General features: G+C 36.2%; 3 protein-coding genes across 8 annotated transcripts; 1 reads left to right on the forward strand and 2 right to left on the reverse strand.

Annotated features, from left to right (window-relative positions):
• Window positions 1-138: 138 nt before the first annotated feature.
• Window positions 139-14,627, reverse strand: LOC129790051 (neural cell adhesion molecule 1-A-like). Its single transcript, XM_055827234.1, has 7 exons — window positions 14,328-14,627; window positions 4,808-5,005; window positions 4,614-4,724; window positions 3,043-3,174; window positions 1,693-1,787; window positions 1,113-1,167; window positions 139-1,049 (listed from the first exon to the last, which is right to left on the reverse strand). Exons 1-7 carry the CDS (start codon window positions 14,407-14,409, stop codon window positions 364-366), a joined length of 1,359 nt encoding a protein of 452 aa, XP_055683209.1. The 5' UTR covers window positions 14,410-14,627; the 3' UTR covers window positions 139-363.
• A 1,793-nt stretch (window positions 14,628-16,420) lies between these two features.
• On the reverse strand, window positions 16,421-18,839 carry LOC129790050 (uncharacterized). Of its 2 annotated transcripts, none has more exons than XM_055827231.1 (4): window positions 18,650-18,839; window positions 17,993-18,576; window positions 17,597-17,929; window positions 16,421-17,527 (listed from the first exon to the last, which is right to left on the reverse strand). In XM_055827231.1, exons 2-4 carry the CDS (start codon window positions 18,572-18,574, stop codon window positions 16,556-16,558), a joined length of 1,887 nt encoding a protein of 628 aa, XP_055683206.1. In that variant the 5' UTR covers window positions 18,575-18,576; window positions 18,650-18,839; the 3' UTR covers window positions 16,421-16,555. The 2 variants fall into 2 exon arrangements, with proteins under 2 accessions (XP_055683206.1, XP_055683208.1); XM_055827233.1 differs by having other exon boundaries at window positions 18,638-18,811.
• Window positions 18,840-18,862: 23 nt separating this feature from the next.
• Window positions 18,863-22,429, forward strand: LOC129790047 (apoptotic chromatin condensation inducer in the nucleus). Of its 5 annotated transcripts, none has more exons than XR_008750526.1 (8): window positions 18,863-19,041; window positions 19,124-20,649; window positions 20,727-20,934; window positions 21,002-21,185; window positions 21,266-21,375; window positions 21,448-21,701; window positions 21,858-22,007; window positions 22,075-22,429. XR_008750526.1 is itself a non-coding variant. In XM_055827228.1 (7 exons), the coding sequence occupies exons 2-7, from the start codon at window positions 19,560-19,562 to the stop codon at window positions 21,625-21,627; spliced, it is 1,689 nt and encodes a 562-aa protein (XP_055683203.1). In that variant the 5' UTR covers window positions 18,863-19,041; window positions 19,124-19,559; the 3' UTR covers window positions 21,628-22,429. The 5 variants fall into 5 exon arrangements, 2 of the variants coding, with proteins under 2 accessions (XP_055683203.1, XP_055683202.1); XR_008750527.1 differs by having other exon boundaries at window positions 19,124-19,603; window positions 19,687-20,649; window positions 21,448-22,007; XR_008750525.1 differs by having other exon boundaries at window positions 21,448-22,007.
• The last annotated feature ends 74 nt before the right edge of the window (window positions 22,430-22,503 follow it).

Raw genomic sequence — 22,503 nt, forward strand, 5'->3', positions numbered from 1 at the left:
AGAGTTTTCCATTTAAGATAAAACTCAAAGATTTTCACGGAACTCAGAAAAATCTCTCAGTAAGGAATCGGTGGTAAAAGAAATGTGTTCCCCAAAAAGGTAGAATTGAATGAAATGCAAAAAAATAAGAAAATCCTGTAGGAGCATTCATCTCTCTTATATTACTTCAAGATTGATTACATGTAAGGCTAAGATCCTATACATTTTTTTTTGTTCACAGTGACTATCTAAATGAAATTTCAAACTATATTTACCAAATCCTTAATAATACATTTTTTATTACAATAGAATATGGGGGCGTGTAGTTCACAAAAAAGCGACGATTTATGCAACGACAACATGATGCGGGGTTTTTCTTCTTTACTAATTCAAGTGACACAAGGCGTAGTTGAGGAAAAAGATGATGAGGGATGAGGCCAGACGATTGGTGGAGGCTTTTGATATTCCATGACTATGTGTACTGAATTCCTTTGGGTCGGTATATTCACTCAACCCAGCTAGGTTTCTACTTGCCACTCGCACGATGTATCGCGTATGAGGCTCTAGGTGCGTTATAAGGTAGGTGAAATTATCTTCGACAGGAAAATCAATTTGTCGTGCCAAAGTCCAATCCTGATCGTGCTCTTCAAATACATTTACTGGCATGATTTGGAAGCGATACCCAATTGTATCCATTTCCGTGGGTTCCCTTTGCTTTGCAGCACCCACATCAACATCAAGGATATCATAGCTAACACCACGTAAGATAAACTTAGCTGGTGGTTCGGGCTTGACGCCCTCCTTAAGTAGGATCTCATGATCAACATTTCCCAATGGATTGGATGCTTTGCACCGATACTGCCCTAGAATCGATGCATCCGTTAGAGTTATTTCCAATTGAGAAATATCCTTGGCTGTATGAATTGTTTGCTGTCGAGGATTAATTTTTTTTCCATGGCGAAACCAAGAAAAGTTGGCAGGTGGCTCAGCCTCAGCCTCACATGTGAGATTTACTGTTCCATTCGCATAGACATACTGAATATTATCTTCAGACAAAAGGGTGGGTTTATCTGCAAAAAAAATCCATCTGTTTAGAACTTTCAATTAAGCTAAATGTTGCAACTTTTCATTACATTGGACATTAAGGCGAATACGCTGCTCCTTGCTGTTCACTATCGATGGTGAAACCTGAATATAGAGAAGTAAAATATGTATAAGTTGTTATGCAAAAATTTGCAAAAAAGGACTTTATTAATAAAGTTTGCATTTAATGGATTCTTTTGTACGTGCTTCTTTGGAAAGTACTTCTTTAAAGATTTATCAAGTTTCTTCATTAAAAATTTTCCGTGGTTTCTCCAACTGTTCATTTTCGAAAAAAACTCCAAGAAACTATTCGTACGGAAATTCATTAAATGGATAATTTATATTTTCTCCTTATATCCTTGCAAGAAGTTGCACAAATAACAAATTAGTGAAGTTTAAATTTTAAGTGAATCGGGAGAAATTCAATTTAATTCTTAAAAATCTATTGTTTTATATTGAATTATCTAATTTATCATTTCTCTTCTATATTATATTTAGCTAAGATTTATGGGTACACTACCTATATACATTGTATGTATTAAACGCATACAGCTTCTCTTTATATACCAAAAAAATTGCTCAAGCATAAATGAGTAAGTTTTGTTCTTGTGTCTTTTTTTCTTCACTCACCTGAAATCCTCTGCAGGTGTATTCTCCGCTATCATTCCTGTGCACCCTCTTGATGAAGAGCCCATCCGCCAATTTTATATACTTTTCGTGTGGAACTGGAGAAACAAAGCAGAATACAAATCAGTGAAATAAATTTTGGAGGTAAAATAATTGAAAGGGCTCTTAATTCGATGCATGTGTAAACGACAGGGATAATAAATTTGAATCTCTCCCACGTGGGGGGAATATTTTAAAAACGCCCTCTTCATATAATTGGAGCTAATTCAATGCTCCTCCATAAACTTTTAGCATCGTCTGATACATATAACATACACCTACAGAGTACCTGAAAAATTGTCAAAGCAACCCAACCAATTAATTACTCACTCTTTAAATGAGACCCCTAGCAAAATGAGCAAATTTATATTGAGCGTAATTAATTGCAAGTACTCATTCTCTATGAAATCTTATCCATTTATTTTCCTTATTTCCACACTCGTGAAATTAAGCCCACCCCATGCACACACTGAAAATGAACTTGAATGAAATTTTAGTTTAGTCTTCTTGCACATACAGGATTCGTAGAATTTTCATGTGACTGCTAGAGCAAAAATGGATAAATTTACACGAAGAATTAATCATTTATGAAGTGCACCAAGCTTGCTTGCTTCTCAAGAAGATATATGGGACGAACGATTGTATCGGAATTTCAATTTTCCACAGAATTTACCCCCAATATTTTTATGCTTTTCGCTGAAAATCTTTCAATTGTTTATAACTCGATCTCACCCATATTGACATGGAATTATTGATTGAGTTGAAATTGAATTTTTACAAATTAAACTGCATAGTTGAGTTATGAACTCTTCCAATTAAATACCTAATATGTGTGCATTTATGAAGATTTTCATCATCAGTTTTACATTTTGAATATTATTTACCATTGAACTGGAGCTAATTAATTTTTCCCGTTTCAAATAAAATATGTAGGTACCTACTTCCCATCTGGTACATAAATTTACATTTTCAATACATTTCCCTGTTTTTTTTTTACACGGAGGTGAACCAAAGGGAAAATTTATTTGCATGGAAAACGAGTCAGCGACAAAAACTGAATTTCACGGTCAGAAAATTCTCTGTGAAATATCTTTCTGTGCAGAAAATAAATTTACTCCGTGCTACAAATCTGAGTACATAGGGTACATGGGTTGGAAAAAAGTGCTTTTGAAATTTATATCAATTGCAGGGGAGTGATAAGATTGGTGTTCTACCCCCATGAGATTTTTTTGCTATAAAATGTGTCGCGCGCGTTCCCCCTTTCGAATACACCCCCCGAAATGTAAGATGATTTATATGCTCTATATGCCTTACATTGTAAGGATTTTCCGTTGTAATCCCATGAAATGACAGGCTCAGGATCACCTTTGACCTCACATCGTATTGTAGCGTCTCGATGTTCACGTGCTAGCTGAACAATTGGCGTATCGACGAAGCTCATTTCCTCTGTAAAAAAAAGTACCAACAGCTGGATTACTTTTCAATTTTCTCACCCTAAAGAATTTTCCACAAAAAAGAATTTTTCCACATCCTGTAGAAACACCCAAATATGCCAAAATAAAATCTAAAGAACTTCCATCTACGAAGAAAATTTCTCAATGAAAATTTTATATTTTTATTTACTTGAATAAATTTTGAATAGAACCTTGATGATGTAGTGCGAAGGAGTTCTTGTGCTCATTACGAATTCATTCACTTCAAACGCGCTTCAAAACAATTCGAGGAAAACCCTTAAAAATGAATGAAAAACAACCTCATGAAAAGTCATTAAGAAATTATACGAAGAAAATGCCAAAGGTTTTTTTGTATGCGCATCCTGAATTTTCTGCGTATTTTCTCTTTAGGAATAATATAGGTATGATATTGTATAGAATCATGTGGTGAATTTTAAAAATACCACAAATATATTTGGATTAGATTTCTTCCAAGAAAATACTCTTACTTCCTGAAGAATGATGAAGAAATCGTTATAAAAATTTCATCGTGGGCTTATTTGTTGCCTTTCTATTCTATTTTATTTGTATTTTTGGATTTTTTTAATCAAATAAAAATTATAAACTTGGGTAGGGAAAGAAATAAAATTGTGGCATTACCAATAATTTTTTTTATGTTAAAGTTATAAAAGAATATTTATTGTAAAAAATAGTCCAGTTATTATGTAAACTCTAGGAGTTTTAAAAAATGATTTTCGCGTCAATTTTGAAACAAATAAAAATTTCACCTTAAAAAACGTTTTTCTTAAAAAAAAACTTTTTCTTAAAAAATATATTTTTTTAACATTTTGAACATTTTATATTCTCTTGAATTTCCGAACATATTGCACTAATTCCTAATTTTAAATAAAAAGGAAAATGTAGAAATCAGTCAAGAATTTATAATTTAAGAAACTAAATAAAAACTATTTAGAAAATTTTAGTGCAAAACTTTGTCAACATATCAAAACAAATTTCCTTTAAAGTGCGATAAATTTAAATTGTCCATCAAAAGCGATTACTTTAATAGCAATATTCTGCACACAAAATTGTCGTATAAATGGAGCTTGCTTGTCGTGCAACTTAAAGCTTCATCAGCTGTAGCACGGAATAGACAATACAGCTAACTATCTAAATCTTCTATTAAAATTCACATCATGTTTATGTATTTTTCACTTTTTCCACCCATCATAGAAAGTTGTGTCATGTACTGTGGAAGACTTTTGTATTTGAACATGGAGCGAGAAGGGAAGAAAGGTAATTGTGTTATCGCAAATTGTGTTGTTAGTTTTTGCATACAAGAAGAGTATTCGTTTGCGGTGCAGAAAGCTTTCGCATGTGCCGTGGTGACAGGCTTGATATAGAGAGAAATAGAGAGAAAATGACACAAAATATCTTTGGAATTTCTCTCACCATTTACAATCATCCTAAAGGAGCTTTTTGTGTCCTCAGCATCGTCACCCAAGCAACTCCATTCGCCTCGATCTGCTAGGGTGATGTGCTCAAATACGAGTGCGAGGGAATCTGCAAATAGAAGAGATTTGTATGGACTCAAATGCTATATAGTAGAGCATTTAATTGAAAATTCCACCACCACCTCAACTCACCCCTAATATCTTCAGTGTGAACGCGCCCCCGACGCTCCTTTATGGAGCCTTTCTTTGGATTCTGCCATCGAACGGCCATGGCATTATTTTGTGCGTTGCACGTCACAATGTAGGAATCGTTGACGGATCTCACCACTTCACGAAGCGGTGGCTGAAGACTAATTTTCTCCCGATGAGATTCCACCCCACACATGAAAGCTGCAAATGAAGAGAGAAAGCATCTCATAAACATCCCGGTGCCAATTTAATTTTCTCACTTCGACTGAATTATGGTATTTTAAATGTGTTCCCAAAATGAAGCACCAAAACGAGTAGAAGATTCAATGACAAAATCTCGTCACATTTCCACGTGTTTCCCTTTGGGAATTTTCTGTCATAAACTTTTCACATTCATTATCTTCACCTTGGAGTCCTTTTCCATCAGAGCATATTTCAACTTTCACCTTAAATACTCCCATCAATTTATATACAGAAAATACAACCAACTCTATTTGCACAGAATTATTGTCTGTCTGTGCCAAAGCAAATTCTTCCCCCTTCAGACGATTCCAACAACATAAAATGGATACATGTGGGGGTGCGATATTAAATTTCCTTGGTTCTCAATAAGTCTCAAGAGCTTACATAAGCATCCTTCTAAATTTTAAATAACAAATAGGAGAGGATTATGTTACCCTGAAATACCAAATTTTGCTCAAAAAAAAATATTAAAGAAAACTCCCTGTTGCGTTTTAACTTTTATGTCACCAAATTGTTTATTCTTACTCTGGATTTTTTGCCTATTTTATTATATTTAACACACACGCGAAATTTTTATTGCTGACTTAGGGTGCATAAAAATGTCATAAAAAGTTTTTATTTTCATACAAATTATTCGGTTAAAGGGAGAGATTTATAACTTCTTGTGTTACACAAGAATATTGGTTGAAAATTGAATTTTCCGAAAGATTTTGATATCAAACAGTACTTAATCATGGACATTATAGGTTAATTAATTTTTAAATTAAAAAATCCTATCTATAAAATTTTGATCTTAAATACCCTTAGCGATTCGAAAGATTCCACTCACTTTCTTGAATATCAAAGTATTATTTTACTATACAGTCCTCATCTTATATCTTCCCTAATATGTAGGTATTAAAAAATAATCTTCTTACAATGTAATCATCCTGCATACTGCCACCATGAAAACCCTCATATTTTTTTGACCAAAAGTTCATTTTGACTTTAATATGATTATTATTTATTCATGAGGAGTTGATTTGAATTTATCCATCATAGTCTTATGAATAAATTCATACCAAAAATTGGCATTTGCTTCATTTATATGCGACAAAAAAATATTGTTCAATAACGAGAGGAATCTCAATATACATAGATAGAATAGAAGAATGTTAGTAATAGTAGTAGTAGCAGAAAATAGGATAAGTAAAAATATCACTGATACCAAAAAATCCAATTCCAGCTCTTCCTCATTATATTTACTTTTGATTTACAGTTAATTAGAATTCATATAGAAAGCTTTCAGTAGGATACTACGTCTTGTTTTGCCTACCTTTTTCATTTCCTTTTATGAAAAATCTAATCGAGATTTAAATAAATACCTACTATCCTCTGCAATGTATAATTTGCGAGGCCTGGGTCAAACATTTAAAGCAAACGGATCGAATTATCTTTCGGATTAAAATGCCTCTCACAGGAGCTTTTTTCACTCAATGAAATGTTATGTGGAGAAGGATAAAAAAAAGGATATATTTTTGATCCGATTAATTTACAAGCTCAATCTCTCACCACGCCTGAAGCGTCTATTCACCATGTATTTGATGGTCTCTGTGATTTTGGGAGCTTTTTTTAAGTGGCAGTGAAGCGCAATTTTAGGTTGAGCACGGTCCTTGCGTATAGGATGTTCGTGGAGGACAGTGTTTTCTGGGCGTGAAGCTTGCCAAGAGCGTGAAAATTTCACACTTGAGGGATTGTGTTAAATACATTCTGGGGAAAATTTAGCTAGACATATTTTCATTATAATTTCCCATTATGTTGCTAACATTCTTCCCATTTTCTTTCACATTCTTCTCGTATTTTATCATCTCATGCTAAAACTTGACGGTCGGTGGGCGGAATGAAAAGTTTAGGGGTTGCCTTGGAGTGTATATATATCTATCCTCGAAAATGGGGGCCTTTCAAGGGACACGGTTTGTATGTTTGGAGGGTAAAAATTTAAATCAATTTATTATTTCACGTTTCACCACCACTTTCCCTTTGCCACCCCTCTACTTTTCTCTTAATTGAAGAAGACATTGTGGGTGAATGGAACACTTTATGACATCTTCCTTCCACTTCAGTTCCCACATCTTTCCCACCCCCAATTGTACGATTGTGGCGACAAAAATAAAAGTTCACACAGATTATAAACTTTTTACAGCTTTTCTAACACCTTTTTCTCCATCTTTCTCATTTAAACATGGCAGTAGACAAAAATACACAGATTATTTATTATTGTGCTTATGTTGAGGGCAATTTTATGATTTTTTTTGTGTGTTCTTTGACATGCAAAAGGAAAAGATTTTTATCCCCCTGACCTCGATTAAGGCTTTAAAAAATTCTGACCACGTTCTGGGTGTGCACCACCCAAAAATGGTAATAATTTCTTCTTATAGAGGTTCCCTCTGTATAAGCACAAAGTTTCCCTCCAAAGATTTTTTTTTAAATCTCGTCCTGTGTGCAACATGAAATCCCCTTTTGCTGTTGAGATTTCATATCCTTGTGCAAATTTTATGGGGATTTTATTGATGTTGGAAGATGTAGGGAGACTCGTGTTATCCTCTTTTATTACAAAGAAAGCACTATGATTAAAAATGAGCAAAAAAAGAAATTTATATGTTAAGCAAGTTTATCTTAAAAGCAGTTTAAATTATGTGTTTGCGGTTAAATGGAAATTTAGGAGAATTGTATGCAATAGGCAAGAGAGAATTAAACCATAAATACCATGAATAAGGATTTAATATAAAATGTAGAGACATTATACTGAATAGCTGTAGTTCTCAGCATTCTCGGTAAAATGGGTAAAATGTTAAAATTTCATAAAGATAATAATATGTGGCCTAAATAATGTAGGAGGCTAAAGAATTTACAATGGATGTTACCTACTTCGCATATAAATGGGTAAAACTTTGAATGCCATATAGCTTTTTATGCTGAAAGCTCTTAATTTAGAAGTAAAGAGTAAATAATAGAGAAAAGTATATAATAAAGGTTAATATATCGATTAGGATGTTCCTTGCCGAATTGAAGGACAGGGAGTATGAGCAATAAAAACTACTTGTTCCTTCCATTCCACCTCTATCGTCTGTCGCACTTGGAAATAATACATTAAGATTCTCACACTTTATGTGCATTTTTCCCGGTCTCTATCGGTGTGTCACGTAACCATGATAACCCAAAAGCATGTTTAGACGACCGGAGGGTGGAATATTGAAGGGAAGTGGCAAACATCGTCAGTGAAGGAGAGTCAATTACGGTTTGTTCCCTCATAAAATGAGATTCTGCGAGTACCCCATAAGACGGAGAAATCACAACATGTATGAGAAAAAGCTCTTAATATGAAACTTTTGTATATGTACCAGTAACATTTCATTAAATTATTTCGTGCTGTTCCCCAAATCCAGGATAAATTTTCCTTCAGCGTGTAAGATATTATCATACAGAATTAGTATGGCTTTTATTTCTCTCACATGTTGTACGGATTTATTATTGCAATTTCTCCTTGTTATCACGTAATTTTTCTCACAGACGCAATGGTACTTCCACAAGGATTATATATACATAATATTATTATCATTATTATGTAGAGACAATCCGACAAACCAACAAGAATTCTTTTTTCTCTAACATTTTGTGCTAATGTCTTACTTAAACAAGTAATTTCTACTGCCTTAAAAATATATACATAATATTGAGACACGGATAGGCATATCCGAATTGTTCTCTCGAATAAAGGATATTCCCACACAAAATCGGTAAACTACTTTAGGTTGAATTAAGGTTCTTTAGGTAATGTAATGCGTCACCTTGTTTTCTCCAAATATTTATCTTATTGGCACAACAACCCTTCCCGAAGGCTTCCTACCATTATGACCTATTTTTAGTCAAAAAAAATTCCTTATTTTATGTCAACATGAAAATGTTGTCCAGTTGTAATCCTACTCATGTGAATAAACAAGAGAAAGTAAACGATTTCTCTGCGCTCAAAATCGCCAAATATTTGTCAAGAATCATCAATGTTTGGCGAATATCCAAACTATATAGGTAGGTTCATAGTGTACAGTGCTGAAAGACCCAGAAGAATTTCCTTTGCTCAGCAATATCAATGCGGGGGCGGTGATTTGATTATCCCTATATCCCACCAAACGCTTTAATAGGTATATAGATATACAATGCGGTGCATCCATTATCTCATGGCAATTGGGCTTTTCCTCTCCTGAATTATTGATTACATTCCCATACATTTTCAATGACTCAGTGAACCATTACACTGCGTTCTGCCGGTTCTGCCTTTTTTTTCCAGCACCCAGCTCAATTTGGAAACTTTTCTATCTCTATTAAATTACATTTTATACAGTGGAAATGTTAATTGAAAATTTAAATGGAAATTTTATTGCTGATTGGTACTGATTGCAAAATGCTAAATGCGCAATAATACTATATAACCAATTATGTGTTGAGTGGATTTTCATAGGAAATTGAAAAAAAAAATGATATGACCCGGTCATTTTTTTAGTTGGCAATAGAAAAAAAAAAAGAAAATGTCTATAAGTGATGTAAGGGGTCGAGGGAAAAAATGTGAAAATGAATAGCACGGTATGAGATTTATTGAATTGTTGTTGAAAAATAGCAAAGGGGATTTATTTACGAGGCTTGTCATCAATTTTAATGGACATTATCAATCAACCGAGGAAAAGTCTGTGCAATCGCACGTGCAAAAGTTAACTGACCCGCTCAAAATATCGGCTTATTCGATGCAGAGGTTTGAAAATATACTCCTGCTGACGCTCTATGTTTGGAAAATGTAATGGAAATTCCTGAGTTAAATGGAAAATATTTCTCTGCATGCGACGAATACACCACACTCATCCCCCTCCTTTAGAGTTTTTTTTTTGCATCAAATGGAAAAGTTCACAGAAACTTCACCCAAAAGGTACTATATGACTTTTTTATTCAGGACCCATAGCTTACAAGCACACACAGGAAAGTATTTTAGCATTGTGCGGAAAAACTATTAGGGGAAATGAAGTGGAAGAGGAAAAAAATGAGAAAATCCGGATATGCGAAGCCCATGAGTAAATACAATGACTTTCTACGGAGGATAAACTTTTTCCCTCAGCCTCCTAAATTTTCGGCACACTTTGCTATGTATTGCAACACTGAGGGGGTGACAAGAAAACTATTGATCACCGGGAAATCTTCGGGATTTTCCACCCCAAGCCTGGTGAAAATTTGCGTCGTTCTTCTTTTCTGGTAAATCAATTTCAAAAGTGGCGTCTCGATGACTCTGAAAAAAATCTTCACTCTCACGATGAGTGCTTTTTTATTGATTTGATGTCAGCGAAAAAAAATCATCTATTTCAAACCGCACATTCGCTTTTGCACGATACTTTAGAGAAAACACCATCCCTCGCAATGGGGGCTTTTCGAATTACGATGAAACTTTACTGATTTGCAGGAAATACTTTACAATGAAATTTCCGTATACAAACACTACTACTGCATCTACGTATATGTATGTAGGATATGAATTCAATTTAGAGCGAAATAATAAAAGTGGCAAATTCAGTTAGAGCGACGAGACAATTTAATTTAGACACCATGAGAAGATGCTACATTGTGCATAGCTGGAGTGCATTTAACGAACTTTTAGGAAAGCCACATGAAAGTGCAGAAATTATCTAAACATTAGACAGTGAAGTTGATGCTGTGATGGAGTAATGTACAAGAAACTAGTCAGACACTTCATAAGCAAAAACTTTGTTGTGATAAGAATGAGAAAACCAAAGTGTGACAAAAGAGCGAGTTTAAATTATAAATTAATTAAATGACAATATATAGAGAAAAGTGGGGTAAGTTGGAAGTCTAGCATATTCTTAAGCAATCTATATTTTCACTTCTCACTCGCTACCCCTATCCCCTTCTCTCCCAACTTATTCCTTATATAGCTCCCATACAAATTTACTATTTTTTCGCGTAAAATTTGCTCGTTTTGTCTGAAATGTTCGTTTATTTCTAAACTCTTAATAAATAATTTTCTTTTACATTCTTTTCTTTAGTAAAAAGCTAATAAAAGCACTACCTAAATTACAGCTTTAAAGGCAATTTACTCACATTCAATCGGAGGGTTGAGTTAACTAGTAGTTTATAAATAAATTTTCAGAACATGTTTTTTCAACACTTCATCAAAATATTTGCACCCTATTCATGAACTATAAATTACACGGTCATACTATAAATTCATTTCGGTACAATATTATCTGCAATTATTCGCGAAATGACTATGGAATTGAGTGCTCTCTATGTGCTATTAAAATCACTAAAATATACCATTGAATAAATATGTTGTGTATCATTTATGTAAAATGCTTTAGGGAAAATGGAATGAAAAAAAAACTTGCCTCTGTGAAAAAAAAAATAATGGGGGATATAAAGCTGCACAAAAGCTAAATACTTTGCATGTGAGATATGAAAACAAATTTATATGCGGATGCTTTTTTATATGCCCCTCCCTTCCTCAATTATGGCTGTTTTTTATCATATGTATTACGTATATTTTATGGTAAAACATAAGAGTCATGTCCTTATTAACTTCTAAAGAGGTTTGTTCTAAATTTCTTTTCATCGCAATGAAACTTTAATGTGGAACCAGCTATTATCGTCTTGGTACATGGAGTAAAATTTTGTGAAAGTTCATGTTATATAGGTACCTCTATCTTGAAGATTCATTTCGCTAACCACTCACCCTTAATGGACTCTAAATAGTTTCTTGTGCGAATATTGCTGTTGCTATAGTGGAGAAGAAAAGGTGAATTTATGGGCAAAAGCCAGTGTGTGTTTATCTTTCCTCCTTTTAACTCTCCCCCAACATAGAGTGAGGCGATGACCTAGCAGGTGCGTTGAGCGAGATATTTAGGGACTAAATTCGATAAGCAATCAGGAAATGCCTCAAAATAAGCAATCAGGATAAATTGGTCCGAGACCTAAATAAATCGCCAATAGTTACCCAAGAGTTATATTGTGCCTACTTTTAGATTCGCAATTCCAAATGGACGAGATCTTTAATGATTTTTCCACCCCCATCCTATTTTGTCCCTCTGTGTGCAATACACAAACATATATAGGAAATTTTTTCGCACACCACATACCCCCAGAGACATTTCGGGGCGAGGGTTGTTCGAAGACACAAAAGGAAGACCCCGCATAGATTTGTATGTGGGATGAGTCGGACGGCGTCTGCATGTCGTGTCGTCTACACAAAATTGAGATCAGCTGCTGCTCCGACGCTGTAGCCCCACCATAAATGGAAGAGGAAGTTGATGCCAGAGAAATAGTGGATTCACCATATACTTTTTCACCAAATGACGCACTCATTCACCATATCTCTCTTCTTCAGAACTTTAATATTATACCACGGGAAGATGCGAGCGCAAATTTACGAGTTTGTTAACATTCTTCGCGAGTGAGTTCCCCATTTCATTGATTTTTTTCTCTTGATATATTCCACCAATCCCCCTACCCTATATCCCATGCCAAAAATTCAGCTCCCCCAAAGAAAAGCCACATCCTCTCCGCAGTTAGGTACTCTGTATTCCATCAGGGAAGAAATCTGACGAGGGAAGCTTCTTGGGTGTACAACACATAAAAAAATTGATTAAATCGTTAAACATTCATGTAAAGTTTGCTAATAAAACTTTCGTAATCATTATAATAGACTCCTTTCATCTTATCACGTATTTTCGCACCGAACGCAACAGAGTTGATTTCTCGTCACAGTCAATTCGAGTTCTTCCTTTGTGGATGGAATCACACAAAAGCTCACCATGCCGTAGCGTGGTTAAAAACATTAATAAGCAGCTTTAATTAAGAATAAAAATGCATTATTCCAATGAATTTAATTAAATTTCTATGAATGAGGTATTGTTTATCATTTATTTATAACTTTTTATGGTTTATTATGAAACTTTCACAAAATTCTATTGAATTAACTGGGGTGCTACACAAGAATAAATGTAATATAGTACTCGCAGCACATCACGAGAAGCTTTTATTTTATTAACCGCACAAAATGCAAAATTTCCATTGAAATTTTGCTATAAACGAGGTTGAATAGTTTTATCAATTAACTTACGGGAGTAGAATAAAATGAATGATTGGTGGTTTAATTTGTGGAAAAGTTTTTAATGATTTTCCGAAACTCCTGAAACTTTTTAAAAAGCCAAATATAGAGCTTAGAAATTAGTTCTACGTGTTCACCCGGTTTTGCATAGGGGAACTCTTTAGTTTATTCTCTAATATGTATTTAAAATGGTACAAAAACTGGATATTTAATCAATTTTTATAAAATAAATTTTTTTATACAAGCATTTATTTTTATGAGAGAAAGATAACTTTATTAGCTAATGAACATAAGTTGATTAATTAAACAATTTTTTTTTTGCAAAGACCTGATTCACTATAATATTTAACAAAATATTCTTGTTTTAACATTAAAGTAAAAGAATTATTCTGGTTGAAAAATTTTCCTTGACTAACGAAAGTTCGAAAACTTCAAAGGAAAAAAAGGGAATTATTAACAATGGAAAAAAAACAGGACAACTTCCTTGTATTGTAACTTTTCTCTCAGAACATTACAATATTTGTGTTTTATCTGATTATGGAGGAACATAATGAAGCATTTCCCAGAGATAGAGAAATTGCCAAAGTGTTGACAATTGTCCCTTAATTAAATGTGCCAGGGGTTGATTTAATCTCACGCAAAATCTCCCATCTATTGGTCTGTCAACTCGTCACCCACATCTGGTGGGAAGTTAAGTGACCAAGTGTATGTGTTTGGGGCATTAATGCGGCTTCCCTTTTTCCCCATTGATTGGGCACCAGTGTGTTTTGTCTGAAAGGCGGCAAATAATTAATTGAATGATGAAATATTTTCTCGCTTTGTCTGAACACACAAAAACGAAGCTACCATCTTCAGCACCCCTATTGAATGTGGATTATTTTTCATTCGCTCCCGGTGGATGCAATTAATTGCGGAGGATATTGTGGTACTACAACTTAAGTTAATTGTTTTGTCATCCTTTCTGTTTATTCACCATAAAATTTGATACCCAATTGCGCGCCCAGAATATTGCACCCCCTTCTCTCTAACGGGGTAATTTTATCTTTGGTGCGGCTTTATGTGTATTTGGGGATGGCAAATGAAAATGTCGAGGGTTGCGACGGTGAAAATTGATGGGATTGCACTTTGTATGACACTCACCGGCAAGAAATACGACAATCATCCCAAATCCCATTGTGGATGTGCAATTCCGATATGTGTCCTTCATTGTTTTACCGAACATCTATTTTGTGGTTGCGCTATGTATAATGCTTTCCTTGGTATGTGAATCCCTCCTCACAAGTGGAACATCATGATTGGAGTGGACACTTTTGGAACAATTGGGCTGTCTCACTTTGAATATTGATGACTTTCCGCACCCTTGGGCACAACAAAATTCACTGATCAACACCAAACACTTCCTGGCAACCAACCACCATCGTGGACACTCAAGGAAAGACTGAGGGTTGCTTTTGGGGGTTGAATTGGATGGAAACAAACGTACACACTCTGATGAAAATCTGCCATGCGCATTACTTTTAGTTGCAATGGAAAACTCATGCAATTCTGGCGCCAATTTTCCACACATCAAATTACTCCAAAGCAACTCCTACATGAGGAAATATTCAAGAAAATCTCAGAAATATCTCTACATTCTGTATGTGTGGGTAGTGGGTGGAAGATAAGCCACATACTTCTTTTCTTCCTGAATCATTGATAGAATGAGCACATTATATACATTATGTACAGTGTATTGTACATAATATATAGTTGGGTGATTTGCATGAGAAAATCATAGGATTTTGTGGTCCTCGCTAGTACGTATACTCTGCAATTCCCTTTGGTGCCACATTGATCCCCCAATAACTCGGGAATAATTCATTTATGTTCTCTTCTCGCTCTCACTTGTTCGTTTGCGATAAACAGCAAATTTAGCGGGTACGAGGAATATTCACCAGAATGGAAATCACTATATAGGTCGTTTTATCGTGTCAGCCCCCAATTTTCATATCCTAATATCAAAAAAAGATGGGGTGCCGAAAATAATATCAATACCGATCACCACAAAACATGTGCACAGTCTCATCCTTTTTTTTACTAAATTCGCACGTCTATCAAAAATCATCATTCAAGCCCCGACACAGACCAATTATTGCCTCTTGTTCCGCGCGCCTTACCACGATGGGGGTGGTATATTTGGGAGTGCACATCAGTGTGACCTGAATGTCAATTGGCTTACACCATGGATGGGGTTTGGCATCTTTTGACGCCACAGCTGCGGAGAAAAGTGCCACATTGAGGCTCCCATCATTATATGGTACGGTGCCATCGTGCTATCTTTTCAAGAAAGATTCCCGTCAGACTTTATTTACTTTGCCCAAACACTAACAAGAATCCCATATTCTATATTATGGCGTTCCTGGAAAATTCCTCGAGCGCCCCTTTGCAATAACAATCGTAGTGAGGGGGGTGTCAAGTCGTTTCTAGTGAAGCGAGAAAATCGAGGGCTCACTGAGGGAAGGGGAACGTGACCCCAAGGATTGTTTTTATTAACCCTTCACAGAGGATGCGAGGTGTTCAGAGGTTCCACGGGTTTGCATGAATTCATCAAACTTACTAGTACACTTTACTTTAAGTAAACACTTAATATTAAAGTTATTAATTCCTGATTTTTTTTTATAAGGCATATTTAAATTTTTCTTATTCTGTGTTATTTCTTAGCAGAATAAATCAGAAGTAATTCATAATTATTCATTTCTTATTGCAATCAATTTTTTGAGCATAATTATTATTGTTTTTCTTTAATGACCCATCAAGAAAAACCATTCATCACAAAAAAGTTATATAACTTATTTATAAATTCGATAAATTCAGTAAAACTCAAATTAGTCATAAAACCCATAAAACAAATTGACTAATATGTTGAAAAAAATGATCCAAACGCAATGGATAAGTTAAAAAAAATCGCGAAATAAACCTCTGATTGTTCATAGGGAAAATTCCACAAGAAATTCATTTTATTGCTTCGTCAATGAGTTTTGACAAAATATTTTTACGCTTAAATTATTAAATTATTATTACAAAAAAAATTATTACGTTATTGTTTTTATTTTGGATAAATCGTTATCGGCTTTCCCAGCGAATGAGGGGTTTTACCATTCAAGAACGGGTAAACTCCATTACGAGTATGTAATTACAAATAACAGCTTAATTCTTATAGATTTTTATGCAATTATTACAAAAAAAAAAATGAATAATGTTCTTAAAAAATCACTTTCAATTTTAATTCAAAATTATAGATTACATTACATTGAAGGCTACATTTAATATCAGAGTAGAGTAGAGAGGAGTGTTATGGAGAGTCCTCAAATATGTAAAGGAAATTCTGTCTATTTTGCTGGAGAAGGCGCAAAGGGTGGAAAATCATCGTCACCTCCTGGAGACGGCGCAAATGGTGGAAAATCATCGTCTTGTTCTGGAGACGGCGCAAAGGGTGGAAAATTGTCATTATCTTTAGTCGTTTCCGTTTGTGTTGGTATCATGTTCTGTGAAGGCTTAGAGGCTTGAGGTAGAGATTGAGCAGGAGGAGGTGACGGGGTAAGCAGAGATTCATCAGACAACACCATAACGCTCATCTGCGATGGTACAAAGATCACAGTTGAATTAGTAGAAATGGAATCGCTAGAATCTGAAGATGATCCATCATTTTCACAACGAGAATCTTTCTTTTTAGCCATGAAAAGCTTTCGGGGACACATGTTGCTCCCTACTTCATTATTTCCTTCAGCTTTCTTCCGCTTATTCTTTGATGAGTGGTTTGATTGGGCACTTTGAACAAGAAGATTACTTCTCACTTCTGCTGTATTATCCAGACTTTCTTCTACTTCTCCCTTTATTGAAATTTTCGGGATTGCCTGCACATTACGAGGTCGTGTCACCATCTTCTCTAGTAGATCCCAAGCTTGAGTTATTTCATCGTCCGAATTATCTTTTAATCTTCGGTTCTTTATTGTCTGAAATTCATTCTCTTTTCCTTTCTGTAGTCTTAGGAGTGGGAGAATTTTCAACATTTTTGATATGTATACCTCTTTATCTTTAGGCGACACACTGCTCTGCGTATCACCCTGTTGGATTTTCTTCCGCCTTAGATTTTCGAAACATTCTGCAACCGGTACCCATTTTTCAGCAGCTTCTCCGCTTTGATTAGGAATGACATCTGGTGATATACTGGACACGCTTGGATTTACACTCATCTGAGCACTTGGTGAGTAGTTACTGACTTCTCCAATATCTTGTGACTCACTCAGCAATTCTTCTTGAACATTTTTCTGACCATCACTGTGCTTGTCTTTTTGCATATCCTTGAAAATGAATTGAAAAAAAAATTTCCAGTCAACTTAAATTTTCAATTAATTTTTTTTTAATTTTACCTGGGCCTCAGATTCTTTTTCATTTGCTTCACTTTCTATTGTATTTTCCAGAAGTTCCTCAGTGCTGTCTTCATTAATTAAATGGACCTCTGACGATTGTTCACCAGAAAACATTTCACTTTGCTGTAACAAATTATTTGCAATTTCTTCCTCTGCATTATGTGCATCCCTTCCTTCCATTTCCTGTAATCCTTCATCTTCCCACCCTTCCTTAGAGGACTTTTCAGCTGTTAATTCAGCAATCGAAGTTTCTCCTTGTGCAAAATTCTGTTCTTGTTCCTGGAGAATCTCTGGTTCTGATCCTTCCTGACTTTTTAAGGCATCGTCCATGGTCTAAAATTGTAAAACATAATAAATTTGTATATCTACTGAATAATGTTTTTTCTCAAATTATACCGTCTCAGTATCTGGCTCCAGTTGTGTCTGTCCTTCCTTTAGAAGTTCTTCCGAAGTTTCCTGTTCTGTGTCTCCTAGATCTATAGGTGTATCAGTCTCCGAGAAATAAGTTAAAGAAAGCTGAGTATCTCTTGAGCTCCTATGTATCAGAGATTTTTCCAGTGCACCCCTTTCAGCAATTTCCACATCATTCTCTGGTGTCTTCTTTTCATAAACAATCAGGGCGTCTTGGAGAATCGACGTAGGTTCTGTGGTACTCTCATTTTCTTGGATAATTGGCTCTTCTGAAGTGCCGGCAGTTCCCATCTGTAAATCAATCCCTTCTGGCGTTCCTTCTGTCACTTCTTTTGCTACCACTTCTTCTATACTACCATCCTCTGAGTATATGATATCATCTACGAAAGATAGTGCAATATTTTGACTTCCAGACGACCTCACTACTCTTCTCAATTCTTCTCTCTCGCGACTGAGCGAGCTATTGCCACTTCCACGCAACATATATTCCAAAGGTCGACTGCTGCTTGATGGGGGATCCTGAACAAAAGGCTCTTCCTGGCTCCGGAAATTCATTTCCTCAGCCATAGCTGGAAAAATTTTAAGGTTATGTTACATGGAGGGAAAAAATATTTTCTTTTATTTTTGCACCTTGCACTCTACCTGTTGTTTTTTTTCTTGGTTAACAGAAAAAATATTTTTAAAGCTCCTTTTAACTAAACTGTGTAAAGATATTAACAATTTCTAATGGAAAAATGAAAATAATGCAGAGAGCTCTAGACTAGACACAAAAATATGGATAACTCGGATAACTGTTTTTTATGCACTTTATCCAAGTACCGAAATTGCCACTAAAATTTATGTGGCGCTTCGATCAGTAAAGTGGGCGACATAATTTTGACAGATACAAAAAACGAAGATACACGCCGAAGAAAAGTTTTATCGCGAGTTTTTGCATAATTTACGCGTATCTTGCGCTAAAATTTACTCTATAATTTATCTTAAACGTATAGTGAACGTGTTGGTATAGAAATCTAATCAGCAACTTCGCAGAGGTAGGTGAAAAAATCAATTGAAAACTTCACGCAACGCCGGGGCGTATTTCATGGCCGCCTTCCATGTTTGTTTTTTATTTAGATCTTTCCGGAGGAGTGGATAAAAATGCGTCGCAAAACCAAAGCAAATGCCTCGAGTGAAAGTCCGGAAAAGGGGACAGCCACTCGACGTTCAACCCGACGTGGTCGAGTGTCTCCACCCGTGGAGGAAGTGCCAGTGGAGTACGATAAGTCCGAAGGGGACACAAGTTCGGAAAATGATGAAGAGTACTCCCCGAAGAAGCGTCGTGCTGTAGGGAGACGCAAGGGACGCTCCAAGGCATCCTCGGGCTCCGATCGTGAAGCTAAAGCGTCTAAAACACGCACACGGAGACGAGCTGCAGCGAAAAAGATTGAGGAGCATGTGGAAGAGGAGGAGGAGGAAGAAGAGCGGGAAGAACAGCGCGAGGAACAGGAAGCTGAGGTGCAGGAACCCATAGTGGAGGAAAGCACAGAAGCAGCAGAGAGTATTCTACCGGATGAAGGGAATGATGATGCGGATCAGGAAAATGGGGGCGAAAAGGTAAGCATTGAACTTGTTCCAGCGGAACCTGAGCCGCATGTAAGAGAGGATAGTGAAAGTGGTTTTCCACAACGAACCTCCAGTCCCGAACACTGTGAATACGATGAAGATGTCCATATGAAGACTCTAAGTCCCGAAGAACCGAAGAATGTCCGGGAAGAGGGTGAAGCCCAGAGTCCCCGCATAGAGCAGCGGGAGGAAGATGATGCAGAGGAGCAGCGTCCAGTGACGCCACCGGAGGAGCAGCAACAGAAGGAGAGTGAGGATGAGGATGAGAAGAGAGATGATGCCTCAAAGAGGTCAAGTTCCCCAGAGGAGGGTGAACTACCTGATCAGAGTAGTAAAGCCGGAGATTCAGCGGATGAACAGTCAAAGGAATCACTTGAGCACAATCATTCCAAATCGGGGCAAAATACCGACGATGAGGAACCTGCTGTTGTGAAGAAATCCCCTGTTAAGGAAGTCAAGAGCAGACCATTCATTGGGAAGCTCACACGGAATGATGGGAAGGCACATGTGGACGAGCAGGCGAAAAAGAAGCGTCGCTGGTTGTCGAGAAAACCCTCAGCTCAGAGTATTCTTGCCATTTCTACGGATTCGCTTAAACCATTGATTGCAGATGTGAAGCCAGTCCCACTTGTGGATGTTAAACTTGATCTAACATCGGATACGGAAGGGGTCATTGATGATGATGATGAGAATGGGAGTGAGGAAGAGACAGCAATGGCGTCTCCAAAGGAAAAACGAGATATCCCGATTTTGGTGGAAAAGAGCGTAGATGAATCAGTGAGAGTTACGACTGACGCCCATCCAATAGGGATAAATCGCAAAATTCTCCTCGTGAATGATGACGTGGGGAAAACAGTGAAGCCACCAAGTCCACCCAGGAATACCTCATCCTGTATTCTGTACATCACAAACCTTGTGAGACCCTTCACAGTACTCCAACTCAAGGGACTACTCGCTAGAACTGGGAGAATTGTAGAGAATGGCTTCTGGATTGATAAGATTAAGTCCAAATGCTACGTGCAGTACGAAACGGAAGAGTAAGTTTATTTTATTAAATTTATTTTTTTGAAACTATAGAACTTTCCTATTTTCGCTTTCTTGTTATCCCTTCCAGTCAAGCGGTAGAGACTCGTCATGCACTTCATGGTGTTCGGTGGCCAACATCGAATCCTAAATGCTTACATGTTGATTTTGGTTCGGATGTTGATATGATGAAAGCAATTGAGTCTACAGCTGAAGATCTCACCAAACACATTGATACTGGACGTGGTGAGAGGATCGTCGTGGGATGGGAAAGAGATCGCGTTGATGGAGGAGCTCGGGTAAGTTTTTCTATTTTTTTCTAAAGATTATCTTCAAAAGGCTAAACATGTGTGTTTGTTTTGTTAGGAGCAGACAACGAGACCCATTCGTGAATGGGATGTGGGAAAGAAGGATGATCGTGAAAAGGAAAAGGAGCGTGATCAACGTGGACGTCGTGAGCGGAGCAAGGAACGTGATCGTGAGGATGTAAAGAGGAACATCGAGGGAGGCTTTGGACGCGAAAGAAGACGATCACCATCACCATCGCCAGGTAAGAGATATTTCTCATCATCAAATCTGGATCAATTTATATTACTTTTAAAACAAACAAAAAAAACTTTTTCATTTCAGCTCGAAAGTTCAAAAAGGAGAATGAACCTCCAATTCGTCTATTGGATGATCTTTTCCGCAAGACTAAAGCAACACCAAGTATTTATTGGTTACCTTTGACACCAGAACAGGTAATAAACATTGTATTAATCAATTAAATTTAAATTGAAAGAACTACAAATTCTTTTTGATCTTGTTCATAGATTGCAGTAAAAGAGGAGACACGAAGGAAGAATATGCAAGAGCATCAGAGGCGTTTGGAGGAATTACGAAAAGAGCGTAATCGTGAGCGTGATCGCGATAGGGATCGCGATAGAGATCGTCCGGATCGCGATCGATCACGTCGTGATCGATCAAGAAGTCGCGATCGTCGGTATCGCTGAAGATTGGCAAAAAAAAACTCCCACACGTCGAAAAAAAAAACATTTCAAAGAGGGAAGTGACACTGATGTTTGAGGTGGACAGAGAGTAACGAAAGAGAAAATGGAAAAATTGGTTTTACCTCTTTTTTCATTTTCTCTTTCACATTTATCTCATTTTCATTATTTTTTTTTATCTCAATCAATTTTTCCCTTCGTCGCTGCCTTTTTTCATTTTTTTTTCTTTTCTAAAGATTACACATAGTCCCCCCCATTCAATAGTTGTGAAGTGCATAGATTTGAAAGAAAAAAATACTTTTAGTAGTTCTCCAGGAGCATCGTCAGGGTCTCATACAAAGCAAAACAAAAAGAGAAATTCAGGAATGCACAAAAATTTGTAAAATGTACGTACGGGGATTCTCTGTACACCAGCAATCCCCAGTATTTGAGGATTTTCCTGTATTTTTCCAGATTCCACGTGAATTTACTTCTTCTCCCATGAGATTGACAAGATTTTTTGCAGCAACCGTGTGTCCATATTGATAGAGTTGAATTAATTCTTTTCACATCTTTTGTATATAATATTGTTTGAGTGGAAAATACTTGTGGGTGGGGGGATACAAACTGAACTCATAAAATATCTCTCCCAAAGGGCTCTTTTTTCATCGCAACAGATGAGTATCGGGAAAACACGTGAAGGAGTCATCCTGCGCTGGAGTAAATCAATAGTTTCACAAATAAAAAGAAAAATAAACGAGAGCATAAATTACTTTTGTCAAAGCTCTCGTGGTAAAGAAAATTGAAAAATAAAAAGATTTAGAATTCACTTTGATTGTTCATTGTGATTGAAATGAGAACGAGCAGAGAGAGCGTCGACTTCAGCAATAATATTGACGTCAG

The sequence above is a fragment of the Lutzomyia longipalpis genome, chromosome 2, assembly GCF_024334085.1.
Source record: "Lutzomyia longipalpis isolate SR_M1_2022 chromosome 2, ASM2433408v1".
In the NCBI taxonomy this organism is placed as follows: domain Eukaryota; kingdom Metazoa; phylum Arthropoda; class Insecta; order Diptera; family Psychodidae; genus Lutzomyia; species Lutzomyia longipalpis.